Source organism: Phyllostomus discolor, chromosome 13 (assembly GCF_004126475.2).
Source record: "Phyllostomus discolor isolate MPI-MPIP mPhyDis1 chromosome 13, mPhyDis1.pri.v3, whole genome shotgun sequence".
Classification (NCBI taxonomy): Eukaryota; Metazoa; Chordata; class Mammalia; order Chiroptera; family Phyllostomidae; genus Phyllostomus; species Phyllostomus discolor.
Window position 1 is genome coordinate 43,753,838 of NC_040915.2, and position 23,405 is coordinate 43,777,242.

Consider the following 23,405-nt stretch of genomic DNA (forward strand, 5'->3'; position numbering starts at 1 on the left):
TGTGTGTGAGAGAAACACCCGTGGGTGGCCTCTCGCACGCCCCAGCGGGGGACCTGGCCCGCAGCCCGGGCACGACCCCTGGCTGGGGCTCGGTTCACCCACTGCCACTCTGTCCACGGGGCCACACCAGCCAGGGCAGTAACTGTACTTAAATAAACAAATTCTTTTTATTTCTAACCTCTGAGAATAAGATACAACCACACAAATGCACAGCTTGAAAAACAAGGCGACCTCCGCGTCCCTGCCGCCCAGGTAGAGAGCAGGACTGTCGGCCACCCCGGCGGCCCCGCCACCTGCCGCCCCTCAGCCACGTGGCCTCTGGGCCCCGAGGGCGTCACGGTCCCTCCCCAGCGGTGGTGTCCCGTGTTTCCGGCTGGGCTCTCGGTGCCTCCCCCTCAGCCTGCCGTCCGAAAACTGGGACGTCCCGTGCCCCTGCCCCAAGGGTCGCTCTCGGAGCTCGGCAGCAGCGCGGGAGACGGGCCGTGTGTGCCTCGCCGGCGGGCCCGCTCACTCGGAGCCCCCTGGCGTCTCCCCGTGGGCGTGGGTGCTCGACGCCCAGAGTTCCTTCAGTCGTTTCTTTTTCTCCAGGGTTTCCTTGGCCCTTTTTTTCCTCTCTTGCTTCTTCTTCTCTGCTTCTCGCTTTTCTCTGTGAGCGAGACTGTCCTCGCCGTTGTAGAAAATGTCCACCTTCTCCTGCAGGATTTTCCGAGCCAGCTTCCTGTTCTGGTCGACGGACCTGGTCTGATGGCACTGCGGGGAGAAAGGGTGTGACGTGAGGGCCACGGGTGCTCCTGCCGGGAGCCCGGAGTGGCTGACCTCCCTGGGCACTGCAGGTGCGGGGGTGGGGGTAGGGGTGGAGGTGGGGTGGGGGATAGTGTCAGCGACAGAAGGACAGCCACACCCTCCCCCGCCTGTTTCACCAGGCGGTTCCGTGCAGCAGCAGGTGGTAGGCTCCAAATCACGTCCAGGCCCGAGATGGTTTTGCAAACACCTTCCGGTGCGCCCAGCTTGCGGCCAGGAATGAGACCTGGGCACGCAGGAGGGAAGGGCGAGTCCCGTCTGGAGGAGGACCCCCCCCCCCACCGTGTGGGGGCCCACCTCGGCCCCCGTGTGTGAGGCCTCGGTGCCCGGGGTGCACGCCTGCCTTGCAGAGCTCACGGGCGAGTGAAGGGGACTTCTGTGAACTTGGGGTGCGCACTGGAGTAAGTTACATGGAACGGGTGGAAACAAATTAGGCCGGCCTTCAGAATTGTACCTGTTGCTCAGGAGTGACACCTCTTCAAGGAGGAGGAGGCAAGGGGCTGGGACTTGCAGTAACGTGCCCTGGGCTCCGACAGCCGGCCGTGAGGAGTGGGGTCAGGAACTCGGCCGCGGGCCGGTCTGGGCTGGCCCTCCGTGGGGCGGCCTGGGGCGAGGGGTGACCCCACCTCCCCACGCCTCCTGCTCTGCGTCTGCCCCTCCGAGGGGGAGAGGAGCTGGGCTCTGAGGACGGGATGGCGCGGGGCAGGGGGCAGCGCTTGCTGCGGAGCCGCTCAGGGACCTGCCTGAGCGCCCGGCTGTCTCTCGAGGCTCCAGCTGCCGTGCAGCCCCCAGCGCGGCCGGGAGCAGTGAGACCGGAGAGAGTGCGGCGTTCTGCTTCTGAGCGCCGAGAACAGCGTGTCTCCCCGTCTCACGCTCTGACGGGTGGGCGTCCTTGCAACCCACCAGGGAGGGGCGGAGGGACACAGGGGACACGACCGACCCGCTTAACCAGCCCGGTCACCAAGGGCTGAGGCTGTGGGCAGACACCCGGGACCTGGTGGTGCCCTGGTGGCGCTGCGGCCACCGGCGGCCGAGGCTGTACAAGAACCACGCTGCCCGCCGGGTTCAAGGAGGGCGGCCAGAGCCCGGCTCCAGGGCCCCTGGGAGCACGCTCTGCCCGGGGGAGGACGCCTCAGGGCAGGGGACGTGCAGGGGACAGGGCACGCGATGCCTTCCAGTGCGCTCGGCCCCCACCCCCGGGCTCCTCTCCCTCTACCTTGACCACCAGGCCCGAGGGCACGTGCTTCAGCACCACGCAGTTGCTGGTCTTGTTGGTGGCCTGGCCCCCCGGGCCGTGTCCTTTCACAAACTGCTCCTCCAGTGCGCCCTCATCCAGAGGAAGCAGAGCGGGGCGGTCCTTCTTGCCTGCCACCTGGACTGCGGCGACCCCTGCCCCCGGGGACAACAGTGCTGCCAGCCGGCGTGGCCCAGGGCCCATCCTGGTCAGGGGGGCAGGGAGGCGGAGCCAACCGGAGGCGCTCATGGGCGGAGAGGGTCTGCGTGCCGCGGACCTGCACAGACAGAAGGGCAGCCTTTGACACAGCAGCTCGGCAGGGGGGTGGGGGGGGCGGGCACCCAGCTCTGGGGGGGGGGGGCGTCTGGGACGTCAGTGAGGACGGGTCATTGGGCCGTGCACACCCATCCCCAGCATCGGCTGCCGGGGCAGCAGTACGTGCCCGGCCAGCCGGTCAGTATTTCCTTGTAACGGACCGGAAATACCTCCACGGCACCCGGAGGTGCTGCTTCCCAGGAGGGAGAGGTGTGGAGGGTGACGTTCCGGAGGAGGGGCTGACATCCGATAAGGAGGGGCTGAGCGGCGCACACCAGGCTGGAATTGGGGGCGGGGGCCACTGTCGGAGCGCCGGGGCGTGTCTGCCAGCCACAGGCAAGGCCACCGCCGCTGCCACGTGCCACCGTCAGGCTTGGCGACTGCACGGGCGCACCCCAAGTTTGAAACACGCGGCCCCTGGCTGTTCGGTCAGGGGCTCCGACCTCGCTCCCGCGGGTTGTCAAATAAAAACGACCACAGCCGTCCGGTGGGAAGGAACGAAACAGCATCCCTACCGTCAGATCGGCAAAGAGATAGGTTTTTTTGGTGCGCCGCAGGGTTTCAGTGACTAGTTCTCGTGCGACACAGAGGCCGCGACCCGCCGGCCCGCCTGGTGGCCGAGCCTCACCGTCTGACGCAGGGAGTGCCACCATCAGTCGGTGTCATGATGGTTGTTTTTCCGCGTTTCCAGCTCCTTGGGCTTGAACAGGGACATCTGCTCCCTGGGCCGCACCACCGGTGACACGGCCCAATGGGGCGCCACAGCACCGCCGGGCCGGCTGACTTTTACGGAGGTGCCTGGGGCCCTGAAACACCAGGCAAGGAGTTTCCTGAGCCTCACAAGGTCAAAAAGAGCTAGACTCCGTCTTCCTGGAGCTCAGTCCCGTCAGAGACAGAAAGCAGTCGGAAAGAAAGGGATCATCAATGATGAGATTTCAACGAGGCCCTGAGGCGCGGGTGGGGGGGGACCGGGCTCCGGCTGGCAAGCGAATGGGGCAGGGAGTGGCAGCTGCGCGGGTGCGCTGGGCCCACGGGCCCTGCTTCCGTCCAGGGCAGGGCGGCAGCAGGACCTGAAAGGTGGCACCTGTCAACGATCGGCATAAGGGCGGGGCGAGCCACAGCCTGGGCCGCGTGTCTCACCCGCAGACCGAATGGGTGAGTCGTCCCCTCCCCCCGCCCCCGGCTTACAGCTCAGGGAGGGGTGTGCTCGGGAAAGGCCTTCGAAGGCGTGAGACTGGTTTTCAGCACAGTCCCGGTCACCCAGTGGATTACGGGAACCGCACGCACCACTCGGCTGTGCGTCTCCATGGACTACGGTGTGGGCTCTGAGGCAGACAGCGCTCCTGTCGCTGCTGCTCGTGCGGCTCCGAGTAGCCGCCGCTTCCACTCGGACCCTCGTGCACGCGCGCTCCTGGCAGCCGGTCTCCAACACAGCACCGGAGTCCCCCCAGGCCAGCTTTCCGCAAGGCTGTACGCATTTTCTGTGGCTCCAGACCCGAGCGTCTCAGTCGCCGGCACGGCCGACGCCGACGAGGCAGCGGTCACTGGTACAAGGACAACACGGCGAGCAGTCCCCCTCCTGTCCACTCCGTCCCCGGCTCTGTGACCGACACAGGGTCTGACTGCGCACCCTCTGTCACAGGCCTGACACCGGCGCAGGGGCAGCCCCAGCCCGCGACAACACGGTCGTGTGCCCGGTGCTCCCTGGCCGTGGAGAGACACGTCTAGAGACAGTGTGTGCGTGAAAACGGCACTTGAACAGCGGCCCTTGTCTACTGCCTGAGAATCGTCTCAGAAGCACCCTCAGGAACGAAGGCAGACGACACACCGATACGGCGGGCGCTCGCCCCGGGGTGGCTGCGACAAAGGCCCGTGTGCCCGCCCAGAGCCGCCCCTCCCCGCCTCGCCTCTGCCTTCCGCCCCCAGAACAAAACTCCCGTGGGCCCCAGACAGCAGCCAGCCCGGGGTCGCATTCATCACGGAACCCCAGCCCACGCCTCTCTTGGGGCTCCTCTTCCGCTGGCTGGGGCACCTGACCGGGCAGGACAGCGCCGGCTGCAGCCCGGCGACAAAGGAAGGAAGCAGGTCTGAGACAGGCGACACCCCCAGACAAAGGGCGGGGGAGGGTGCTTTCGGCGGCTGCTTTGTCATCGGCCCAGCGTGTTTCCAGCCCTGCCTCTGTCCTACTTCAGAGCCAACACGCACGCTGGAGGGTCTGCCACCCACCCGGAGTTCGGGCAGGTCCCCAGCGCTCCGTGACTGGCTGCTTTGTCCAAGGGCGAGTTCCAGCAGCCAATCGGACGGCCCCAAACACTTTCAGTGTCTCCGGAGCTCTGGCTCTGCGCCAGTGACCGCTACCAATGACAGACACGCCCACGGCCCCACTTCCCCGAAGCCCGGGGAGGCCTGCGGGTTGGGTTTCAGTTTTTGTGATACCTGCAGAGCAGCCCGGGGTCTTTGGGGGACAACGAGCACTTGAAATGAGAGCTCATCCTGACATTAAAAAAAAAAAGAAAAGAAAAAGAAAAGGGACCCAGAAGTGTGAGTAAGGGGAAACCGGCGAGGAGGCGGGGGCGGTGCTCTGCTCCGATTCCTCTCTGGGAGGGGAGCCCCCCGCGGGGCTGGCTCCCGCCCCCACTTCCTGTCGGCTCGGGGCCTCTGCTGTGGCCCAGGTACAGCCGCGCGCTGGCCCAGGCCCTTCCCACGCGCGGCGGGCGCCAGGGCTCCGCGCAGGGAGTGCTCGCCCGCGCAGCCCTTTCCACGCGGACTACAGGCCCGGCCTGGCCTCAGGCGCCCGCGGAGCTGGGGGCGGGAGACAGAAGTTGAGACAGAGGTCCCTAGGTGTGACACAGGCCACAGACCAGAGTGGGTGACGCACTCCACAGCCGAGGTCCAGGCTCTCCTACGGCCTCCGGTCCCCCCCGGGGGGCCTGGAGTGGGGACGCGGCACGCGCTCCTACCAGGGGCCTCTCTCCCCGACCCGGATCCGGCCGGCACGCATTCCCTCCTTGGGCCTCCTTGGGCCACCCGCACCCCAGACCGAGGCGGGCGCCCGGTGGGACAGAAGTCACGTGGCTGTGACTGGGGCAAACAGTCACCGATTTAAACCAGACAGCAAGTGAGCCCCCCGCCCCGCCCGCCCCACAGCCGAGTGCCCCGGAGCGTGGCAAAGGGGCGCCAGGGCCTCTGCTGGGGGCCTGGGCCAGAACGGCCGTGGGAACCACCTGCAGGAAGGCGCAGCACCTCCGTCTCCACACTCGCCTTCTGGACGTCATTTGCCCAAAATTCACCGTGTAAATACTTTTTTTAGGAAGGGAAGAGCACCAGCTTCTCTCAGCCACAGCCTGCATGGCACACCACCTCGCAGAAAGGCCATCAAACCCAAGCGGAGGAACAGGCGTGGGGACGGACCCAAACGGGGGCCTCAGGGAGGGCGGTCACTTTCAAGCCCCCACAGGGCAGCCCTCTGTGGGTGGACACCCCCCCGGGGACCATGTGAGATAAGTGAGACGCTGCGTCCCCAGGGCCTGGGACGCTTCCCGACCAGCTCCCAGGGGAGGCTGCTGCCGCCCTCGGCCCAGGAGCCCGCCCGGGGTCGCGGCGACGGGCTCTGAGCAAGGCCCCTAGGACGGCGCACGGCTGGGTGGGAGCCCGGGCCCTGGGCGCTGGAGCCGCACGCGGAGGCAGCGTGGAAGCGCGCAGGGAGAAGGACGGACGCCGCACACGCAGGTTTGGGCGAACAGAAGGGGCGGGACGGTGACACGGGGACCGAGGGACGGTGACACGGGGACCGAGGAGCGGGCTCATCTGAGAATGCACGCCCGCACGCGGCCCTGCCGCGGCGATGTTCCAGACGGGCGTGTCTGACACAGACGAGTGCAAGCCACGTGCGAGAGTCCACATTTCCCAGCAGTCACATTAGGAAGAGGACCAAAGTAGTAAAAAAGAGACCGAGGAAATTAATTTTAATATATTAAGAATATATTTAACATTTTAGTCTATTAACCCAAACAGATCCCAAACATTATTTCTGCATGTAATCAATAGAAAAATAACTGCCATCTTTATAATTTCACTTGTTCACCCCCCCCCCCCCCCGCACCCCAGGCTGTACTGCCACACTCAGACGGACAGACGGCACAGCAACCCCCTTTTCTTGAGTCTGCACTGGAACCTTAGCAGCCACAGGAACGGCTCCAGGCCTCTCAAACAGATGCATTTAAGTTGTTTTTTTATATCAGTATTCAAACCCTGGAGTGCATTCACGCTTACAACACGGGCAGTGTGGACTAGCCACGTGCCTAGCGGCTAGGGTGCTGGACGCCGCAGCTCCGGGACCCTGCCACCCCGAGGGCAGCCCCCGCAGCAGCAGCCCCGGCGAACGGCACTGGGGAGCTGCTCAGGAATGGAGCCTCCCACCCGGGCGCTGCCCCGACCTGAAGGAGAACCCGCATGCAGGGAGAGCCTCAGCTGACTCAGAGGCACCTCCTGGGTTTGAGGAGAAGTCCTTCTGGCTGCTCGGGCAGACACCTTTAAAAGCTGTGGTTTCTTATGTTTGGAATACGTGAGAAGCTGAGACCAGAACTTTGGAGTGCTGACTGCTGCTGAGGCTCCCCTCCCCTCCCCCCCCCCAACAAGGGGATAAAGGACAGGCCTCACAAGGGTGCCCCGGCCAGCAGTGCAGGGCCAAACCTGGGCCCGGACACACCGGCTCTCGCACTCTGCAAAGTCACAGTGGCCAGCTGATGGCACCAGAAGCTAAGCAAGAGGAGGTTTTTCTGGCAAATGCTTAATAATACTTCACGTTTGGGAAGTGTGTTCTGGTGCTCCCTGCAGAACGGGACTGAAAGCAAGGTAGCCAGCCCCCCTCTGCCTTTCACACCCAGCTCGTCCTCCCTCGCTCGCTGTCTGAACCGCTCACGAGAGCCAAACACCCCTGTTAGAACGGAAGCCGGGGGCCGGGGCTCAGCCTGAGACAGACCCATCCTTTCCTGGGCTCGGGGGACACAGTCCTCTCCACCCACGGTCAGTAAGCGTTCAGGGAATTCTTTCTCAGAGACGACGACGAGGGACGCGGACTGAACTGGAAACGCAGAGCTGTGGCCTTGGACTTGGGGGAAGAGGAAGAGGAGACTGCTCTGGGTCTGTGTGAATTCAACAGGCTCCCAGATCAAGGGACAAGGAAGTAGGTGACGACAATGAGGAAGTCGAAGAGAAAAGCTTTCCACTTGTGCGGTTACAACATCCCGTTCAGTTTTGTTTTTTTTTAAACAGAAAACTGAATCCACGGGGCATTACACCTGTCCTATTTATGGCATCTAACAGGAACTTTGTAACTTATCACTTACACCATTAAAATCAGAACTACATAAAAAGCGGCAATAACAACGTTCTCTTTTCTCCTAAGCCTCCGAGCCTCTGTTAGCATAACGATTCAGAGCGTTGGTCTCGATACGAAGGAAGCTCGGCAGACTTGCACGTGGGTTGCTTTAGAGACACTGATCTGGGGAGAGCGGCAGCTCGTCCCTGTCTTGAAAATAAACCAGTCCTTTCTCCAGCCTGTTTCGTTACCTTCCCCACCATCTCCAGATCTGCTCTCTCCCCGGCCCCTCACTCTCTCAATATTTTCCTTGCTCTGCCTCTCCTGCGTGGTCTCCGGAAGGCCATATGGCCCTGTGGTCAGCCTGACCCGCTGTGCACCTCTGGCCATTTTTCCTCATCTGTGGATTGGAGGTAAGGGTGAGGAAAAAACAAAACAAAACATACGTGTGGCCACAAATGTAAAGCGATTAGCTCTTTTGATCCCTAAACTACAAAGCTCAGGAACCTCTCAACACACCACGTGCACCGTGGCCTCACCCACAAACCCACTGAGAGAAGGGATCGCTCCATGGGCCTTTGTTTTAGAGATCAGAGCAAGAAGGCTCCCAGGACAGTGACCTACTGAGCATTTTCCTTGGTAGGGCCCCATGTAAGAGGCACCTGGAAACCCTGGAACTACCACAGACGTGTGTTTGGTGAGGTCATAATTGTGGTCTGTGAAAGGTGCCAAGGAGAAGATTATGATGCCGATAGCACAGCTTGTCCTCCCAGCAGATTCAAGGGGAAAGATGAAAACCAGCCCTGGTTTAAACAGAGGTATTTAGGAACTATCGAATGGAATGAGAAGTCTTGAAGGCCAGGAAAAGTGGAAAAATTCATATTAAGTGTATACCTATCATTTCCTTCCATTAAAAAAAAAGCCCTTTTATTTATTGATTTTGGTGGGGAAGAAACATTGATTTGTTGGTCCACTTATTCACGCATTCATTGGTCGATTCTTGTATGAGCCCTGACTGGAGATCGAACCCGCAACCTTTGCTGTGTCAGGATGACGCTCTGACCAACTGAGCTACCCAGCCAGGGTTCCTGTACTTAATAATTAAGCTACAGCTTGAAAGTTTTAGAATTCCTCATCTTCGGTGTGGGGAACTGCTCTCCAACATGACAAATTGTATATAAAAATCAATGAAACAAAGTAACACCCTGGTTAACAGACACCAAATTTCTCAAGCCAAGAGCAGCTGCTCTTATTGGACAGCTTAACCTTATCCCAATCAATGTGAAAGATCTCCGCTATAAAGCTGCCAATGTCAAGGCCAAGACAAGAGAGAGATACTTGGGCACTTTGATGTTACAATAAATCATATGGTAATCATACCCTCACACGGCCAGAAAAGTAGAATAAAATCTCCAGTATGGGGGTTACGTTTAGATTAGATGAACAGTTATACTTAATACACTTACAGGAATTTCTAAAGTTTTCTACATCCGTGTTCCAGAATCATAATTTCTTTCTTTTTAAAAATATTTTATTTTATTTATGTTTAGACAGAGGGGAAGGGGGGGAGAAAGAGGGAGAGAAACATCAATGTGTGGTTGCCTCTCATGCACCCCAAACTGGGAACCTGGCCCACAACCCAGGCATGTGCCCGGACTGGGAATCGAACCAGCGACCCTTTGGTTCTCAGGCTGGTGCTCACTCCACTGAGCCACCCCAACCAGGACTAGAATCATAATTTCTATAGACTTGAAAAACTACCTTTTTAGCTGTTTATAACGCTTTGAAAATGGCATTTCTTCTCTCTAGCCAAGTTAGCCAATTTCCATTCTGAATTTTTTTTTTAATTTAGACCCTACCAAAGAGTTTACCCTAAGTTAAGACATACGGTGTTAAGACCATACCAAAATATTTCACTGCATCAACTGGTTAACAAGATAACTAGGTTAATCAGAACACTACTAGCTTATTAAGACATTAATAGCTTAAAAAGTTATCTAAAATCCCACTGCCAAAAACAAAACAAAACAACACCCTCAAATTAAAAAGAGCCCATCTGATTTTGTAGCCAAAGCAATGACCCATCTGTCTCGTGCAGGGTTAAAGAACTAACCACTCCTACTATCCACTCTGGGGGTTAATATTATTTTTTGTAAGAAAACACCTTTCCCGTCAGGAACTCACACTTCTGTGTCTGACCATTGTCTACATTGTCTCAAATAATAGGCTTTGTGGTCAACTGAAACTAAAACTGCACAGGTTTTTGGCGTGGATATGAAATATGTTCCCTGAAAACAGCCATGTACTGACAAAATAATTTGACATTGCTTGGGTGGACCAGGCGCATCTGAGTGACAGGCCAACCTGGAAGTAACGTAAAGGCGCACTAGTTGGAAGCGAGGGGACGGAGCAGAGCGCACGAGCTGGGCTGGGGGCCCACAGGGCGGGACGCGGGATCTCTGCAGTCCTTCGAAAGACCTGGCAAGGGCAATGCCGACACCTACTACGTGCCAGGCCTAAATCAAGCCTGCTGCGTGCTAAGGGCGCCATAAGGCTCCTCTGGACAAGTCCCTGAGGATCGTTGCATTCGTCCTCCGTGTCGGTGGGAGCTGTTTTCTCCAAGGCCGTGGGCTTTCCTCTCCCTTCCCCACTCCAGGCCTCGAAGAGCCCCAGGGCCGACCCCTAGCAGCCTAGGGTAAACCAGGTCCAGGGACCACTGAGCCCAGACGCCTGGACCGGCTTCACCCCACCTCCAGCAGGGCCTCGGATCACTTGGTTGCGCGACTCAGACACTCAAACTGGGACACTCAAGGCGTCCGGATTCCCCAGTCTCCTCTCCAGGGCCCTTGCCAATCGTGAGCAACCGTCCGGGTGCCTGGTTTCTCCGCAGACACTTACCTGGCCCCAGGGTTGGCCTCCGCCCCCCAAATCCTAGGGGGAACCAGAATCAACGCAGAACGCCGATCGCGAGCGCGAGTCTGCGCGCACGCGCAGTACTCCAGCTGCGGCTTCCCTCACTTGCCGGAGGCTCATTCTTACGAACTGCGCATGCGGGAACCTGAGGTCTTCCCCGCGTGGCTGCGAGACAGCCAATCAGACTAGCGGATTTGACATAAGCCCCGCCCCACCCTGTTCTCAGGCGTCGTACCTCCCCCTTCGGCCAGAGCAGAGGGGAAAGGGGGTAGGGGCGCGCGCCGCGGCTCGGTCGTCTCCGCCCCCTTCCTAGCAGCCAATCGTAGGCGAGGCGCCGGGCGCGCGCACGCTCCCCTAAGTTTAACGGTCGCGAGAGGCCGCTCGCCCGACCCTGAATTGGAACGGCGGCCAGGTAAGCGGCCGTCCGTCTGCGGGGACTGCCGGTCTCGGGGGACAGGGGACGAGACTTAGAAGACACGGCCTTAGAGGAGCCCCGAGTGTACTGAGGGGCTTAAGGCAAGGAAGACGGCGGCCACACGACGTACCTTGCCCCAGTCCCCGGGCGTGTGGGGGCTTCGCCTGCGGCCGTGCGCCTTTTCTGGAGTCGGTGCCCTTGAGTGACACCCGCGGGGCCCAATCGCAGAGTGTCTCTCCCGGGGTGGGCGGGGGTCTTGTGGGATCTCCCCTCCCCCCCCCTTTTTTTTTTTTTTTTTTTTTTTTTTGGAGGAGGCGCCCGTGCTCACTTTGGAAATCGAGACTGGAGTTAGTGGGACGGTGGCGTCCGTGCGGTCCGCCGGCCGGGCGACGGCGCGGGTCCTCCCTTGCCTGGCCGCTTCGACCCGAGGGTCCGCAGCAGGGGCTGAGGCTGGCCGGGAGCGCGGCGGGGTCAGGATCCGGCCTCCAGACCCCCGCCGTCCGCGCCTCCTCCGCGCCCGCCTCCCCGCGGAGCAGAGCTGCGCGCTGACTTAGTAGCAGCCGCAGACCCCGACTCCCTTTTTTTTTTTCTTTTTTAAACTAGTGGGAAGGGGGCCCCAAAGCGTCCTATTTTGTTGCCGTGAGATATGAAAATGTGTCCGTGCTCCTACTTACTTCCATGAAGTTTTCTTTTAAAAAAAATTTTTTTTTCCCCGCATTGTGTCTCGGGCTTTCCCCTCCCTTCAAGCCCCCCCCCCCCCCCCCCCCCCCCCCCGATGGAGAGACACCACTGCGTTTCAGGCGGTGTTCCGCCTGGACCCACCGCATCCGGATGATCTCAGCCGGGAAAGAAGAGGCGGGTGGCGGGTCCTGGTCCCCAGAGAGAGAGAGAGAGCCTGTGTTCTTCTGGGAGAAGAGCAAGGTGATTTGCATCCCGGCATTTTCGGTGCCAGCTGGAAGGTGCAGCCCCCGGCGTGTTCAATACCCCGTTTGTCGTGGGCGATGGGCTGACGCCGCTGGGGAGGGACCCACTGAGCTGCGTCCGGTTGCCCTTGGCTCTCACTCCTGTCCCCGGGGGCCGTGGGCCCTTGATGAGATGACAGTTTCAGAGCTGTGCTCTGTACCGCCAGGCCCTAGCGAGTGGGAGCCTAGGGGGACCGGAATACTAGGCAAATTTGCTCTGTTTCAATCTCTGAACTTCCTGTGTTGTAAGCAGCACAGGTTTTCTTTTTCTGTTGCTTTAAAAAAAATTTTTTTGTAACGCATGAATTTCCTAAGAAGGGGTTGCATTGGAAAAGCCAATGTGCCCGTGTACGCCTAACGTCAGTTCAGTTTTTGTGGGTCTGGCAAATAGTTTATTTTTAAAGAAGTAACGCGTGCACCCAGTACAAAGGCTGTGTAGTGCAAATGCACTCCTTCCGCTGCCGCCTCCCAGCAGAGGGAAACAGCCGTGGTCAACAGTTTAACTGGCTGTTTTGAATTCCATCCAAATTAGATTCTAAGTAGTTCACCTTCGTCTATTCACTGTATGAACCAACAGGCAAGAATTCATGAAACGGAGGAGGCATGTTAAGTATTCCAAAGGTTACCTAGTAACACTGTGTCTAGAACCTTGATTATTCAACACATACAATTCTGCAACATTACCTGGAAAAGATAATGCTATTTTGCAAATCACCTTATTGTAGATTTAAAAATTGACATCTAGTTCACATACCATAACATTCATTCTTTTAAAGTGTACAGTTCATTGGTTTTTAGTATATTCACAGAGTCGTGCAACCGTCACCACCTTCTGATTCCAGAACTGTCACGCTGTAGCGTGTGCATCCACATTGTAGCAGGTCTCTGTGCTTCATTTCATTCTTGCTTTTTCTTCATTGCTTTTCATGGCTGAGAAAGGCCCCTTTCTGTGGGTCAGCACACTCGTCCCCCCAGCCACCAGTTGGCGGGCGTCCGGGTTGTGTCTGCATGTCGGCCCTCAGGAGGGACGCTGCGCTCCTCATCTCGGCTTCTGTAACGGGGCCGAGGCCTCCAAAATCACGGCAAGGGGATACTTGCCAGGTTTAGTGGCTTCTCAGCAGTACCTTTTCCCCATTCATTTCAGACTCTTGGGAACTTAGGATATTTCACAGTCTGAATGGTAGCAACTGAAAATGCTTGTAGACGACGAAGCCTCTGAAGATGACTCGGACTCAGTTTCTTCAAACGGTGAAAGAACCCGCACTTTCCATTAAGGGAGCGTAACCGTTTCTGTGCGCTATGGAGGACTTTGACTTGGTGGAACCCTTACAGAAAACTCCATCTTCTGTAGAATTTGATATAAAAAACTCTCCCTACTCTCTTGGACTGAACTTAAATACTAATAGGTAAGAATGGGATAGATAGATTTTTTAAAAACTATAGTAACAAATCAGAATAAATTTATTTGCATGGATTACCAATTTATTCAAATAGTGTCATAGTTACTGATTTGCATTAAAAACAAACAGACAAAATAAACAACCATAATCAGGAACTGTGGAGGGACAGGTAAGAAGAGTTTAAGCCCTCCCAGGTTTTTTTATTTCTGCCAGGGGTGTGTATTTTCGCACGGGGATGATTGTGAAAAAGGACTTGTTTTTGCCCGATGTAGTGTTCTTACACTTTTTTGTTCTCAGTAAATTACAAGAATATTTTAAAAATTTAGTTGCCTAAATATTGTTTCTGCATTTTTAAGTTAAGACAAATAGTGTTTACTATTGCAGAACTAGCTCATCAGTCTGGAAAGTAGCAATTAAAGTTGAATGCCAAGAAGTAAGCAAAAAACAAAACAAAAAACCAGACTAAGTTGAAAAGTAGATGCTGTCAAACGGTGCATTTTTAAAAAGAGATTTTATTTATTTTTAGAGAGAGGAAAAGAGGAAGAAAGAGGGAGAGAAACAGCAGTGTGTGGTTGCCTCTTGTGCACCTCCTACTGGGGACCTGGCCCTCGACCCAGGCCCGTGCCCTGACTGGGAATCAAACGGGCAACTCTTTGGTTCACAGGCCAGCACTCAGTCCACTGAACCATACCCGCCAGGGCTGGTTCTTTTTAAACTATAACACCTTTAGTTTGTTTTTAATCAGAGCCTGTTTATTCTGATTTGGTGCGTAGCCTGACAAGCTTGATTATTTAGTTTCTAAATTTACAGGAGCTTAAAAATAGCACAGAGGCAGGTACTGTTCGAGGAAGTCAGTTATAGAAAGCAGGCACAACAACAGGCTGGGGCCCACTGGTAAAGGGGCAGATGCCTCCGCACACAACAGGGCTTGGAGAAACCATGCCAGGTGAAGTAAGCCCGGCAGTGGAAGAGAAATAGCACACGATCTGGAAACACCTAACAGACTGACAGGGAGGGGAGGGGAGGGGATTGTGATGGACAGAGATGGGGAGGGCTGGACAGAGCACGTGTGAATGACCCACAGGCATGGACAACGATGTGGGGGGAGCGGGGGTGGGTGTGTGGGATGGGTGGAAGAGGGCAAAGGGGGAAACACGGGGACAACTGTAATAGAATAACAAAAAAGTTTAAGAAAAAGAAATGGTGCATTATAAATTCCTTTAAAAACTTGTTCATTCTCCTCCTTCCTCAGGAGGAGCTTAAGACAGCTTATGAACATGTATACAATAAAAGGAGGAAGCGTCGATTAAAGTGGGGTGAAGGGGGGAACAGGTGTGGGAAATGGCCCCGAGGGGATGTCTGCGGAGGTCACCTGGGCCCCGTGGCTGAAAGTCGGCCACTGTTTTGTTTCCTGTGTTGCTCGGTGGGCCCTTGGGAGCCTGTTTGTAGGAGAAAACCCTTCCAGAACCTAGTGTTTGCTGGGAGGAAGCTAAGTGTTCCTTTCTAATGAAAATGGTAACAACCTGCTTCCCTTTTCACTGTGACTGCAGTTAAATTGGCCAGAATTAAACTTGATTAATAGAAACCTCTTATGGACAACATATTCCGTCCTTCTTTCCCTTGAATTTTTGTTGATTTTCTTTGATCCTAATTCTGTTTTGCTGTTATTTTCATTAGTGTCCACTCTATTACAAATTCTTTGTGAAACAGTATCAATAAAGAAGTGAAAATGGAATTTAAATAAATTCTAATGTCCTTAATTATGCCTCTTGTGCTTTTATAAAACAAGTTCTCCTGGAAAGAATCGGTGGTGTTTTACACACTGAATAGGCTAAATTCGTCCTGGATATTTGCTTCAAATGTGCTTGGCACAACTTGTATTCAAAGATGTGCAGAGATAAGCATCCGCTTATCACACCCAATTAGAGGATCCAATTAACAAGACTCGGCTGTCTCCCTGGGCAGCGGCGAGAGAATGCCCACGGCCATAAAGAGCAGCTCTCACAGCGGAGTAAATAATCCCCGGCAGTAATTCAGATCGCCGAAGCTGGAGATGTTTCTTATTACTTAGCAGAAACTTTTATTTTCTGTTGGTACTTCCGAGTGGTCTCTCACGGTTGAAAAAGGCCTTTCTGTTGTGTTCTTGAAAAAAAAAATTAAATGCCGCCTGTCTTTTTACGGCTATTTTTCTTTTGTGGACAAACTTGGGATCAGATTTTCAACAAATGAGGTGCCATTAAGAAGGATTAAATGTCAGTGGTTTTGTACTGCTCTGCTAAATCTTGAACTGCTGAATTATTCAGCTCGCTGGTAGAATGAAGGAAACCATTTGAATTATTTATGTTTCAACAGAAGTAGTCCCCACCTTAGTACAAATGGGGTGTCCTCTTTCTCAGGGAAGACCAGACCGTCTGCGATTCAAGGCAGCGCTGAGGTCCCGGCCCCTTGGATGCCCGAGCTCCAGCGCAGCGGGCACACCGACCCGGGCCCGTGGGAAAACTGCTGCGAGGTATCTCGTTCTGTTCTGTTTCGGTTTGGGGACTGTAAAATAATATAAACATGTCTCTACTAAACTACTGAACTCTAAGTTATTAGAACTTTATATCCTGAAGAGCGTGACACTGAAGTTACTGCTGAAGTGGCCAAGTGTGTTAACCGGGTGATGATACTGGGTGAGTGTGAGAACGGTGAGCAAAAGTGTGTCTTAACACTATCTCAGAGATTAGACTCACCAAGTTGTATCTTGAGTGTGAACTGAAGTGTCTTCGTTCGGAGACGTCGGAAGTTGTTAATGCCGTCGTGGATCTGGATGTGTTAGGTAACTAACACGGGCTTGTGGTCATTTTGAGAAACTTAAGTTCGAGCGTTCCAAAGGCTTTATAAGTCAAGGCTTCCACACGGAGTTCTGCCGAGCTCTCAGGGCAGTGGTCCATAGGTTACATTGTGATATACAAACTTAGTTAAGAGAATGCTTTGTATGTATACATTTTGCTTCGTGGAATAATGCCCAAGGTAGACTTTTCCAAGGCTAGATTTGGGAATGCTTAATGGAAATGTATAAAACATTATTGTTCAAGTCTCTATTTGGAGTATAGGAGATTTTGTTTCAAATGCTAATCATACATTTAGAGTCATAATTTTTTAGTTATTTATTTTTAGAGAGAGATAGGAAGGGAGACAGAGGGAAATATGGACTCGTCCCACTTACCCATGCGGCACGTTAAAAAGCAACCAGTGACGCATGAGCGAGCGAGACAGCAGGTCTGTGTTTTTCTCTCTGTCCCTTTGTCTCTCTCTTCCCCCCTTCCTTCCTGTCTCTCTCTAAAATCAATGGAAAACAAAATAATATGAACAGAGCATCCTGAAGTGAAATTTACAGATACTATAACCTGCCTGCACCTACTTAAAAAACCATCGTGTCCGAAGTGTGCTATGAAGGAGGGATGGGAGTGGTTTGTGATAAGATCTTGGGTGTTGCAGTGGGTGAAGACTCGGGGCCTCCGCGTGGACTCGGCCTGAGGCGGCTGCTCCCAACAGGCTGGGCACCGCCGAGTCCACCGACGGCCCAGGACTGCAGGCGGTGACGGGGTTCTGAGCTGGCGGCCGGGTTCCGGCACAGTTGTGAAACAAACTGACTCTTAGGCGCATTCCTGGACAACTTGGTGATTTGAAACTGCAAAAAATAATGATTTGTATAATAAAAAATGGGCACAGGACAACCCTTCCTGGTGGGGCGGTCCTGTGGTTCGCATCCCTGGGCCCAGCCCACCAACGCTAGTAGCGACCCCCCCAGCCTTGCAACCTCCATGACCTCACACGTGTCCGCGATGCCCTTTCCCCCTGAGACCGCTGCTTTATGTGCATCCTGCTTAGCTCTGGGGCTAATCCTGGTCCTCTCTGAGCGGGCATCCCATTTGGTGAGTTGGGAAACTGAGGCACAGAGCAGTGAGACTTCCTTGTTCAGGACCACACAGGCCGAGGGGAGCGCTGAGAGTCAGGCCCAGGAGGTCGGGGCCTGTGGGGTGCGTGCCAGGCCGGCCTGCGGGCTCCCCTTCCGGCCATGGCACCCACAGACCGCCTGCAGGAGAACGCCGGCCAGGTGCCCCCGTCCTCCGACCGGGCGGGAGATGCAGGTGGTGGTGATTAGTTTAGCTTGAAATGACTAATGGCCCTTTTTAATGGTTAAGTGACTAATGTTGTTCACTGCATTTATAATGTTCTTAAATTAGTTTATTTAAAGTTAAAATATTAATGATAAAATCTGCCTAGGAAGAAGAAATCCTGCACTAATTTATATCCTGAGTAAGCTCTATTCATCTGTATCCTAAATGAGGAAATGAAAATAAGGATGTGATTAGTTATCTTTTTTGTTATGTCAATTGTTATTCTGTCATTATTGTAATTTAGTTTCATGTGAATAGTAACTTTATCGGGTTAAAAATAACCCCTAATGTGTTGCTTGGGTTTCATGTAGCTTAATAAGAAAACTGTTGCTTATTTCTGTGTCTTTGGATTGCTGTAAGATAGTTTATATCACAGGTAAGTCAGGACCGTAAGGAACCTAATTTGGTCTAGCCTGCCTTGTCTTGCAGTTAGCTGATTTGGAATGAACACTTCTATCAGTACGTTCACAGTTTGTTTTGAAGGTTTCCTTTTCCAGTCCTGAGGCCCCCCCTTCCCCGAACACCATTACACGGGTTTCAGCCTGACCCCGCTCCACCAGGGCTCTCTGAGTGGCGTCGCCCTCAGCGGGCAGGGCCCCGAGAAGGCCGGCTGCACGCGCACAGTCTCCGCACGCACCTCGCGGTGTTCCCGCGTGCCCGCCCTTTCCTGGGCCGTGCCCTCGGGCGCTGCAGCCTGAGTCGGGCAGGGAAGGGCAGGGACGGGGGCCCGAGCAAGTGAACACCGTGGGCAAAGGCCATCCTCCCTGAGTGTGGTCAGTGCCGTGGAGGAAGTGAGCAGGGCGGCGAGGGAGAGAGGAGCTGTTGGGGCGGCGTGGGGATGCTCCGTACAGGTGACAGTCGAGCTGGGGTTGCAGGAGCGGAGGACGCCGGCGTGTTCGGGGCCGGGAGAGAGTTCTCCAGGTAGCAGCCCAGGAAGAACGGAGCTTTTGAGGTGGGGGACAGACGGGCACGTCCGGGGGTAGAAAGAAGCCAGGGAGTTTGGTGTGTCTTGAGCAAGGGGGGGAGGGCCCCGAGGGGAGGCTGGGAGGCGAGGGGAGGCTGGAGGCGTGTCCGAGCCGGGTCAGGCGGCCCCGAGAGGGCTGACAGGAGAGAGGGTGGATGGAGCCCGACGGGGCGGCCGGTGTCCACGGCAGCCCCTGGTTGGCACTGAGAACTACTGCACGGGGCCTGCTGCTGAAAGCACGCGGCCTCGGGCCACTCAGTCTGGGAGACGCCGCGCCTGTGCCCTGCCGTGCCCGGCCCAGTCTCGCTGCGGGACCGCCGGCTGCCCCTGGGGGCGGGGCAGGCCGGGCCTGAAGGAGACGGGGGGCGCTCAGGCTGCGTGGGGGTCTGCAGTCGTGTCTCGCCCCTCTTCCAGCTGTCGTGCTTTGAAGCGCGCCGACATCTGACTTCTAAAAGCTATCTTTACTCTAAGAAAGATAAGTTAGGGGTTAAAATCTCATAATACCAAGTGATTTCTTGTTTTAGGGTGTGGGATTCTTTTTGGGGTACAAGTTAGTGTTTAAGAAAATCATTGGCAGTTGCAAGGAAAGGAAGAGGAACCTGCAGAGTATGCAAGGTGCCTGCCTGCTCTTGACTGTTCTGAAACGACAGCGGAGGACACCTGACGCAGAGGCCATTTGAGGAGGGGGACTTACCCACACCTTCCCTGTCAGCCCCCGAGAACGGGCACCCGAGCCTGCGTCCTGGCATTTTTGCATGAAATGTGGTCTCGTGGCTCTGTAACTCAGCTTACAAATTTTACATTAGAAACACGTTTTTTAAAAAGGCCCTCTCCCACTGGAGTGATTTTTCTGTGAAATATTAGGTTAACAATGATTTTTAACTAAAATATTGTATCATTTGATAGGCCAGGTGGTTACAGCTCTTCAGTTTGGTGGAAAAACAGTGCCGAGAACAGATAGCTGCCCAGCAGGAGCAGTTCCACAGCCAAGTTCAAGTAAGTTGTTGTTTACACTGAGCCTCGTTTTGGAGTGAGGGTTTGCAGAGGAGCCCGGAGGACTCACACCCGTCGGGTTTACCCGCTGAGGAGAAAGTGTGTGCGTTGTCTGTAGAGCGACAGCATGCTTTGGACACTGCTTCTGTAACACCTGTGTATGAAAGTGTGATGTTCAGTACACTTTCTCACCCAGACCTGTGACTTCCCATTTTCAGCGGATACGGGAGGAGATAAGAAACTCAGTCAAGTCACAGAGCAGCGGCGCTCCGTGGGCTTCCTGCGACGGGAGGTCTTCGAATAAACAGATCCCTCCGGAGAGGCACATGGGTTTCTTTTCTGAAAACAGCGACAGAAATGACTCTGTTCTCAGTTACCCGAAGTCGAAAGAAGCTGAGATGCAGCAGGACACACCCGCGTCGCAGCCGGACTGCAGCGTGGACAGCAGCTCGGTGAGCAGTGGCTATGGGACCTTCTGTGTCTCGGAATTAAACGCCCGCCGATCGAAGGGCCCCCCGGAGTTCATGGAGCCCGGGGCGGCCTCCGCCGGGCAGTGCGGGGCGCCCGCCGTGCGGGCCTCCTCCCCCGTGGACAGTGCGAGGAGCCAGCGTTTCTACATTCACGCCCCCGAAGAGTTTGCTGCCTCCCCAGAGGAAGATGTCTCCATTTTCCCTGGTGAATTCGAACACGGCTTCCTTGGCGAAAGTAAGGTCTCAGAAGTGTACTGCGGAAAAACAAATAGGTGAGTAGAATTTCTGCATCATTTGAAGGGAGTTTTATTTGTTTATTTGTTGGACTGGAATAGAATGAGAGTGTTTGAACACTGGTCAGTGGTCCTGAGGTCTTTGTTTAGTGCCCGGGGAAGCGGAAACACACGACGCGTGTCAGGTGCTGCTGACGCCGGCCCCTCCCGCCCGCGGCAACGGAGGACTGCTTGCCGCCCCCCCGCTCCGGGGGTGGGGTGGGGGACCTGGCCGGAGCCAGCCGTGTCTGCTCCGGCTTCTGCTGGTCACTGCGCTTGCGGAGAACGGCAGGGTAGGACTGGATCGACGGTGGGCTTTTGTCACCCGTTCATGTAATCGGAAATCAAAGGTTACACACGGCAAGGAGCATTTTTCTCAGTCTGTTGAGATCTTGCTTCCAGACATGTCCTCTGTTTGGCGCAAATAAGCTCTCGTTTAAAGATTTACACACAGGCATACTCAATTTTGTGTTTTCTGTATGTTAGAAGGGATTTGTAAGTTCAATGACGTTTTGATTGATCCAGGGACTTTGTAAAGGAAACTGTAGCTGAATGTCCGTAAGAGAAAAAACCATTTAAAATTGTGCGGCTTCCCCGAGCTTTGCAGCTTCCCGTCTCTGAATGTGTCGTCCGCAGGTATGAGCCTCAGCTCATGCGTTGTGCAGCACCACGTAGCTTGTGCACCAGCCTTGTGCACGCACAGCGTGGCTGCTGGTCACGCAACGATTCGTGTCTGTGCTTCCGCCGCAGACGAGGGTCGCGGCGTGGCTTTGTTCCGCTCCCTGGCCACAGACTGGGGGGACCGTTGGTCACCGTTAGCCTTTCCGCTCCCTCCGCCTCCGGTGACGAGAAGCTGGAAAGGACATTCAGGGGAGTCCCCAAGCTTCCGCCCCCTTGGCTGTCCGGGACCAGCTCCAGGCTCTGTCCTCGGCTGGGGACCTGGGGGACCTGTGGGACCCGCGCGCGCTCAGTGGGGCGTGTGAGGGGTAATCTCGCTCGCTCTTTCCCAGCAGTAAAGCTGTCACGTCGTGGGCCCAGAAGCCGAAGAAGCAGAGCCACCTGAGGGGAGTGCATGCGGAGGAGGGACGTCCCACGGCCTCGCAGGGGAGCGAGCAGGCCCAGCCGGCGCCCGCGGAGAAAGTAGGTGACGAGCGGCTGGCCCGCCCCGCCTGCCTGCAGGGTGCGCCGCCTGCTCGCGGCACAGCTTGTCCGCGCCTTTTCTCTCGTGTGTTGATTTGTTCCCTCGACCTGTCTTCCTTCGTCGTCAGAGAGGGCTGGTTCTTTCCCAGAAATCGGAACCGATGAGGGATAAGATACTAAAAAAACCCGAAGTGTTTTATAGAGGCCCTGACTCTTTTTCTACTGCAGATGTTCACATTTAACCAGAGAGTAATTGATTTAGTTGTTTAAAAAGAAGTCAAGTAATTTGCCCCACTCTTACGTTGTAAGAGGTAGTGCTGAATGTGTGAAGGCTTTAGGGCGCCTTTATGTAAAAGTGTTGAAGTTTGGCCAGCCGAATTCATACTCGAGTCCAGATTGTGAGACATTCGGTGTTTGACTTCTCTGGGGTCCTTTTGCCAATACAGTAGCTGCTTTCATTAAAGAGTTAAAGATACTAAGTTTTAAACATCTTTAAAGCCCTTCTGGCCTGGATTACCACAGAAGAACGTTGTTTGGTGTAGTGCGTTGAAGGTGGAGAATTAGGTTTCTTTACGAACTTGGTGTCTTGATGAGCTGAATCAGCCTTTCTGTCGCCGGTGACAAGGACGACTGACAGGGGTCCCAAGAAGACAGTCGCTCAGCCTTCAGGAGGCTTGTTCGTTCCCCTTTTCTTTCAGTACATTGCCGTTCTGCAGCCCTTGGTGCTCGGACTCCCTGACACCACCAGTCCTGAGCCTCGGCGTGTGTGGGGTTGGGGTGTGGAGAGGGGGGCTTCGGGGAGCTCCCGGGGGCTGCGGGGGAGCTGTGTCCCAGCTCGCATGCCGCCCAGGTGCTGGGCCCTTGCTTGGTGTGAGCACGTGGCAGCGCCCAGAGACGGGGCGGCAGCTGTTTTCAGGGCAGGAGGTGGGCGGGAGGGGACGCTGTCCCCAGACAGACCGGTCCTTCCCCCCTGTTCTCCCCTTCCTGGGTCGCAGCCTGTGGAGACGCCCTCCTCTGTGGGCGCCGAGGTGGTGGTGGGAGCTGGGCGGAGTCCCAGGCTGAGCCTCCTGTGTCTCCTGACGCTGCGGTTCAGTGTTGGTCCTCGTAGGCCAGTGGTTTCCGAACCTCGCTGCCCCTTGGAGACGTCCTAGGAGCTTAGAGAGAATCTGCTTGTGACCCCAGGCGGACAGCCCTCAGCGGTGCAGGTGTGACAAGTGAGCCGGGAGGTCGGTTGTCCTGAGCGGTGAGGCTGGCGACCCAGTGGCCGGGCCTGATGGTCCTCGCCCACTGGGCGGTGGAGAATCGGCCGCGGCGGCCGAGACGCCCGGGAGGCCTGCCCGGGCCTGCACGGGGAGGGGCGCTGTGTTGAGGGGGCGTCCCCTTGAGTGATTCCTTCTCTTTGATCATCTCCTGGATATGTTTTACTTTTCATCTCTTTTTTAAGGTGAATGATGGTTTTGGCATTAAATCATTAGGGGAAATCACGTTTCTGTGCTTCTTCTGAGTTTTAAGTGATTTTCAGGTAATGTAGTTGATGAGTCAGAGATCCACAGCTGACATGCATTCTTACCTGTGTAGTCCTGACCCGGAGACTGTGGAACTCCCCCTGTATTTCACCTTTCTCTCCTCCCATTGTTTTTTCTAGGTTCAGTCTAGATCAGGGGATCCTTTTCTTTTTTTAAAAGATTTTATTTACTTATTTTTAGAGAGGGGGGAAGGGAGGGAGAAAGAGAGGGAGAGAAACATCCATGTGTGGTTGCCTCTCACACGCCCCCTACTGGGGACCTGGCCTGCAACCCAGACCTGTGCCCCAGCTGGGAATTGAACCGTGACCCTTTGGTTCTCAGGCTGGCGCTCAGTCCACTGAGCCTCACCAGCCAGGGCTAGACCAAGGGATCTTTGCGCTCAGAATTCCCGCAGGGTCTGAGGTTTGTTCTAATACTTTTGGTAGTTTGTCTGGGGCACCAGCTGCTCTCAGGCGCCTCTTGAAACCTTCCTGCAGCCCCAGTCTTTGTTTCCTCGGTGCTCTGTCTGGGACAGCGG

At 55.5% G+C, this 23,405-nt stretch overlaps 2 protein-coding genes across 2 annotated transcripts in view; one reads left to right on the forward strand and one right to left on the reverse strand.

The window, feature by feature from the left end:
• Positions 1-164: 164 nt before the first annotated feature.
• C13H12orf65 (chromosome 13 C12orf65 homolog) lies at positions 165-10,678 on the reverse strand. Its single transcript, XM_028528830.2, has 3 exons — positions 10,569-10,678; positions 2,018-2,312; positions 165-750 (listed from the first exon to the last, which is right to left on the reverse strand). Exons 2-3 carry the CDS (start codon positions 2,282-2,284, stop codon positions 508-510), a joined length of 510 nt encoding a protein of 169 aa, XP_028384631.1. The 5' UTR covers positions 2,285-2,312; positions 10,569-10,678; the 3' UTR covers positions 165-507.
• Positions 10,679-10,815: 137 nt separating this feature from the next.
• The window catches only part of MPHOSPH9 (M-phase phosphoprotein 9), a 38,718-nt gene continuing 26,128 nt past the window's right edge, over positions 10,816-23,405 (forward strand). Inside the window, exons 1-6 of the mRNA XM_036014942.1 lie at positions 10,816-10,995; positions 13,105-13,366; positions 15,713-15,869; positions 19,394-19,483; positions 19,699-20,222; positions 21,236-21,362. Of these exons, the coding sequence (XP_035870835.1) occupies positions 13,260-13,366; positions 15,713-15,869; positions 19,394-19,483; positions 19,699-20,222; positions 21,236-21,362 (1,005 nt within the window). The 5' untranslated portion in view covers positions 10,816-10,995; positions 13,105-13,259. The remainder of the gene's footprint in view (positions 10,996-13,104; positions 13,367-15,712; positions 15,870-19,393; positions 19,484-19,698; positions 20,223-21,235; positions 21,363-23,405) is intronic.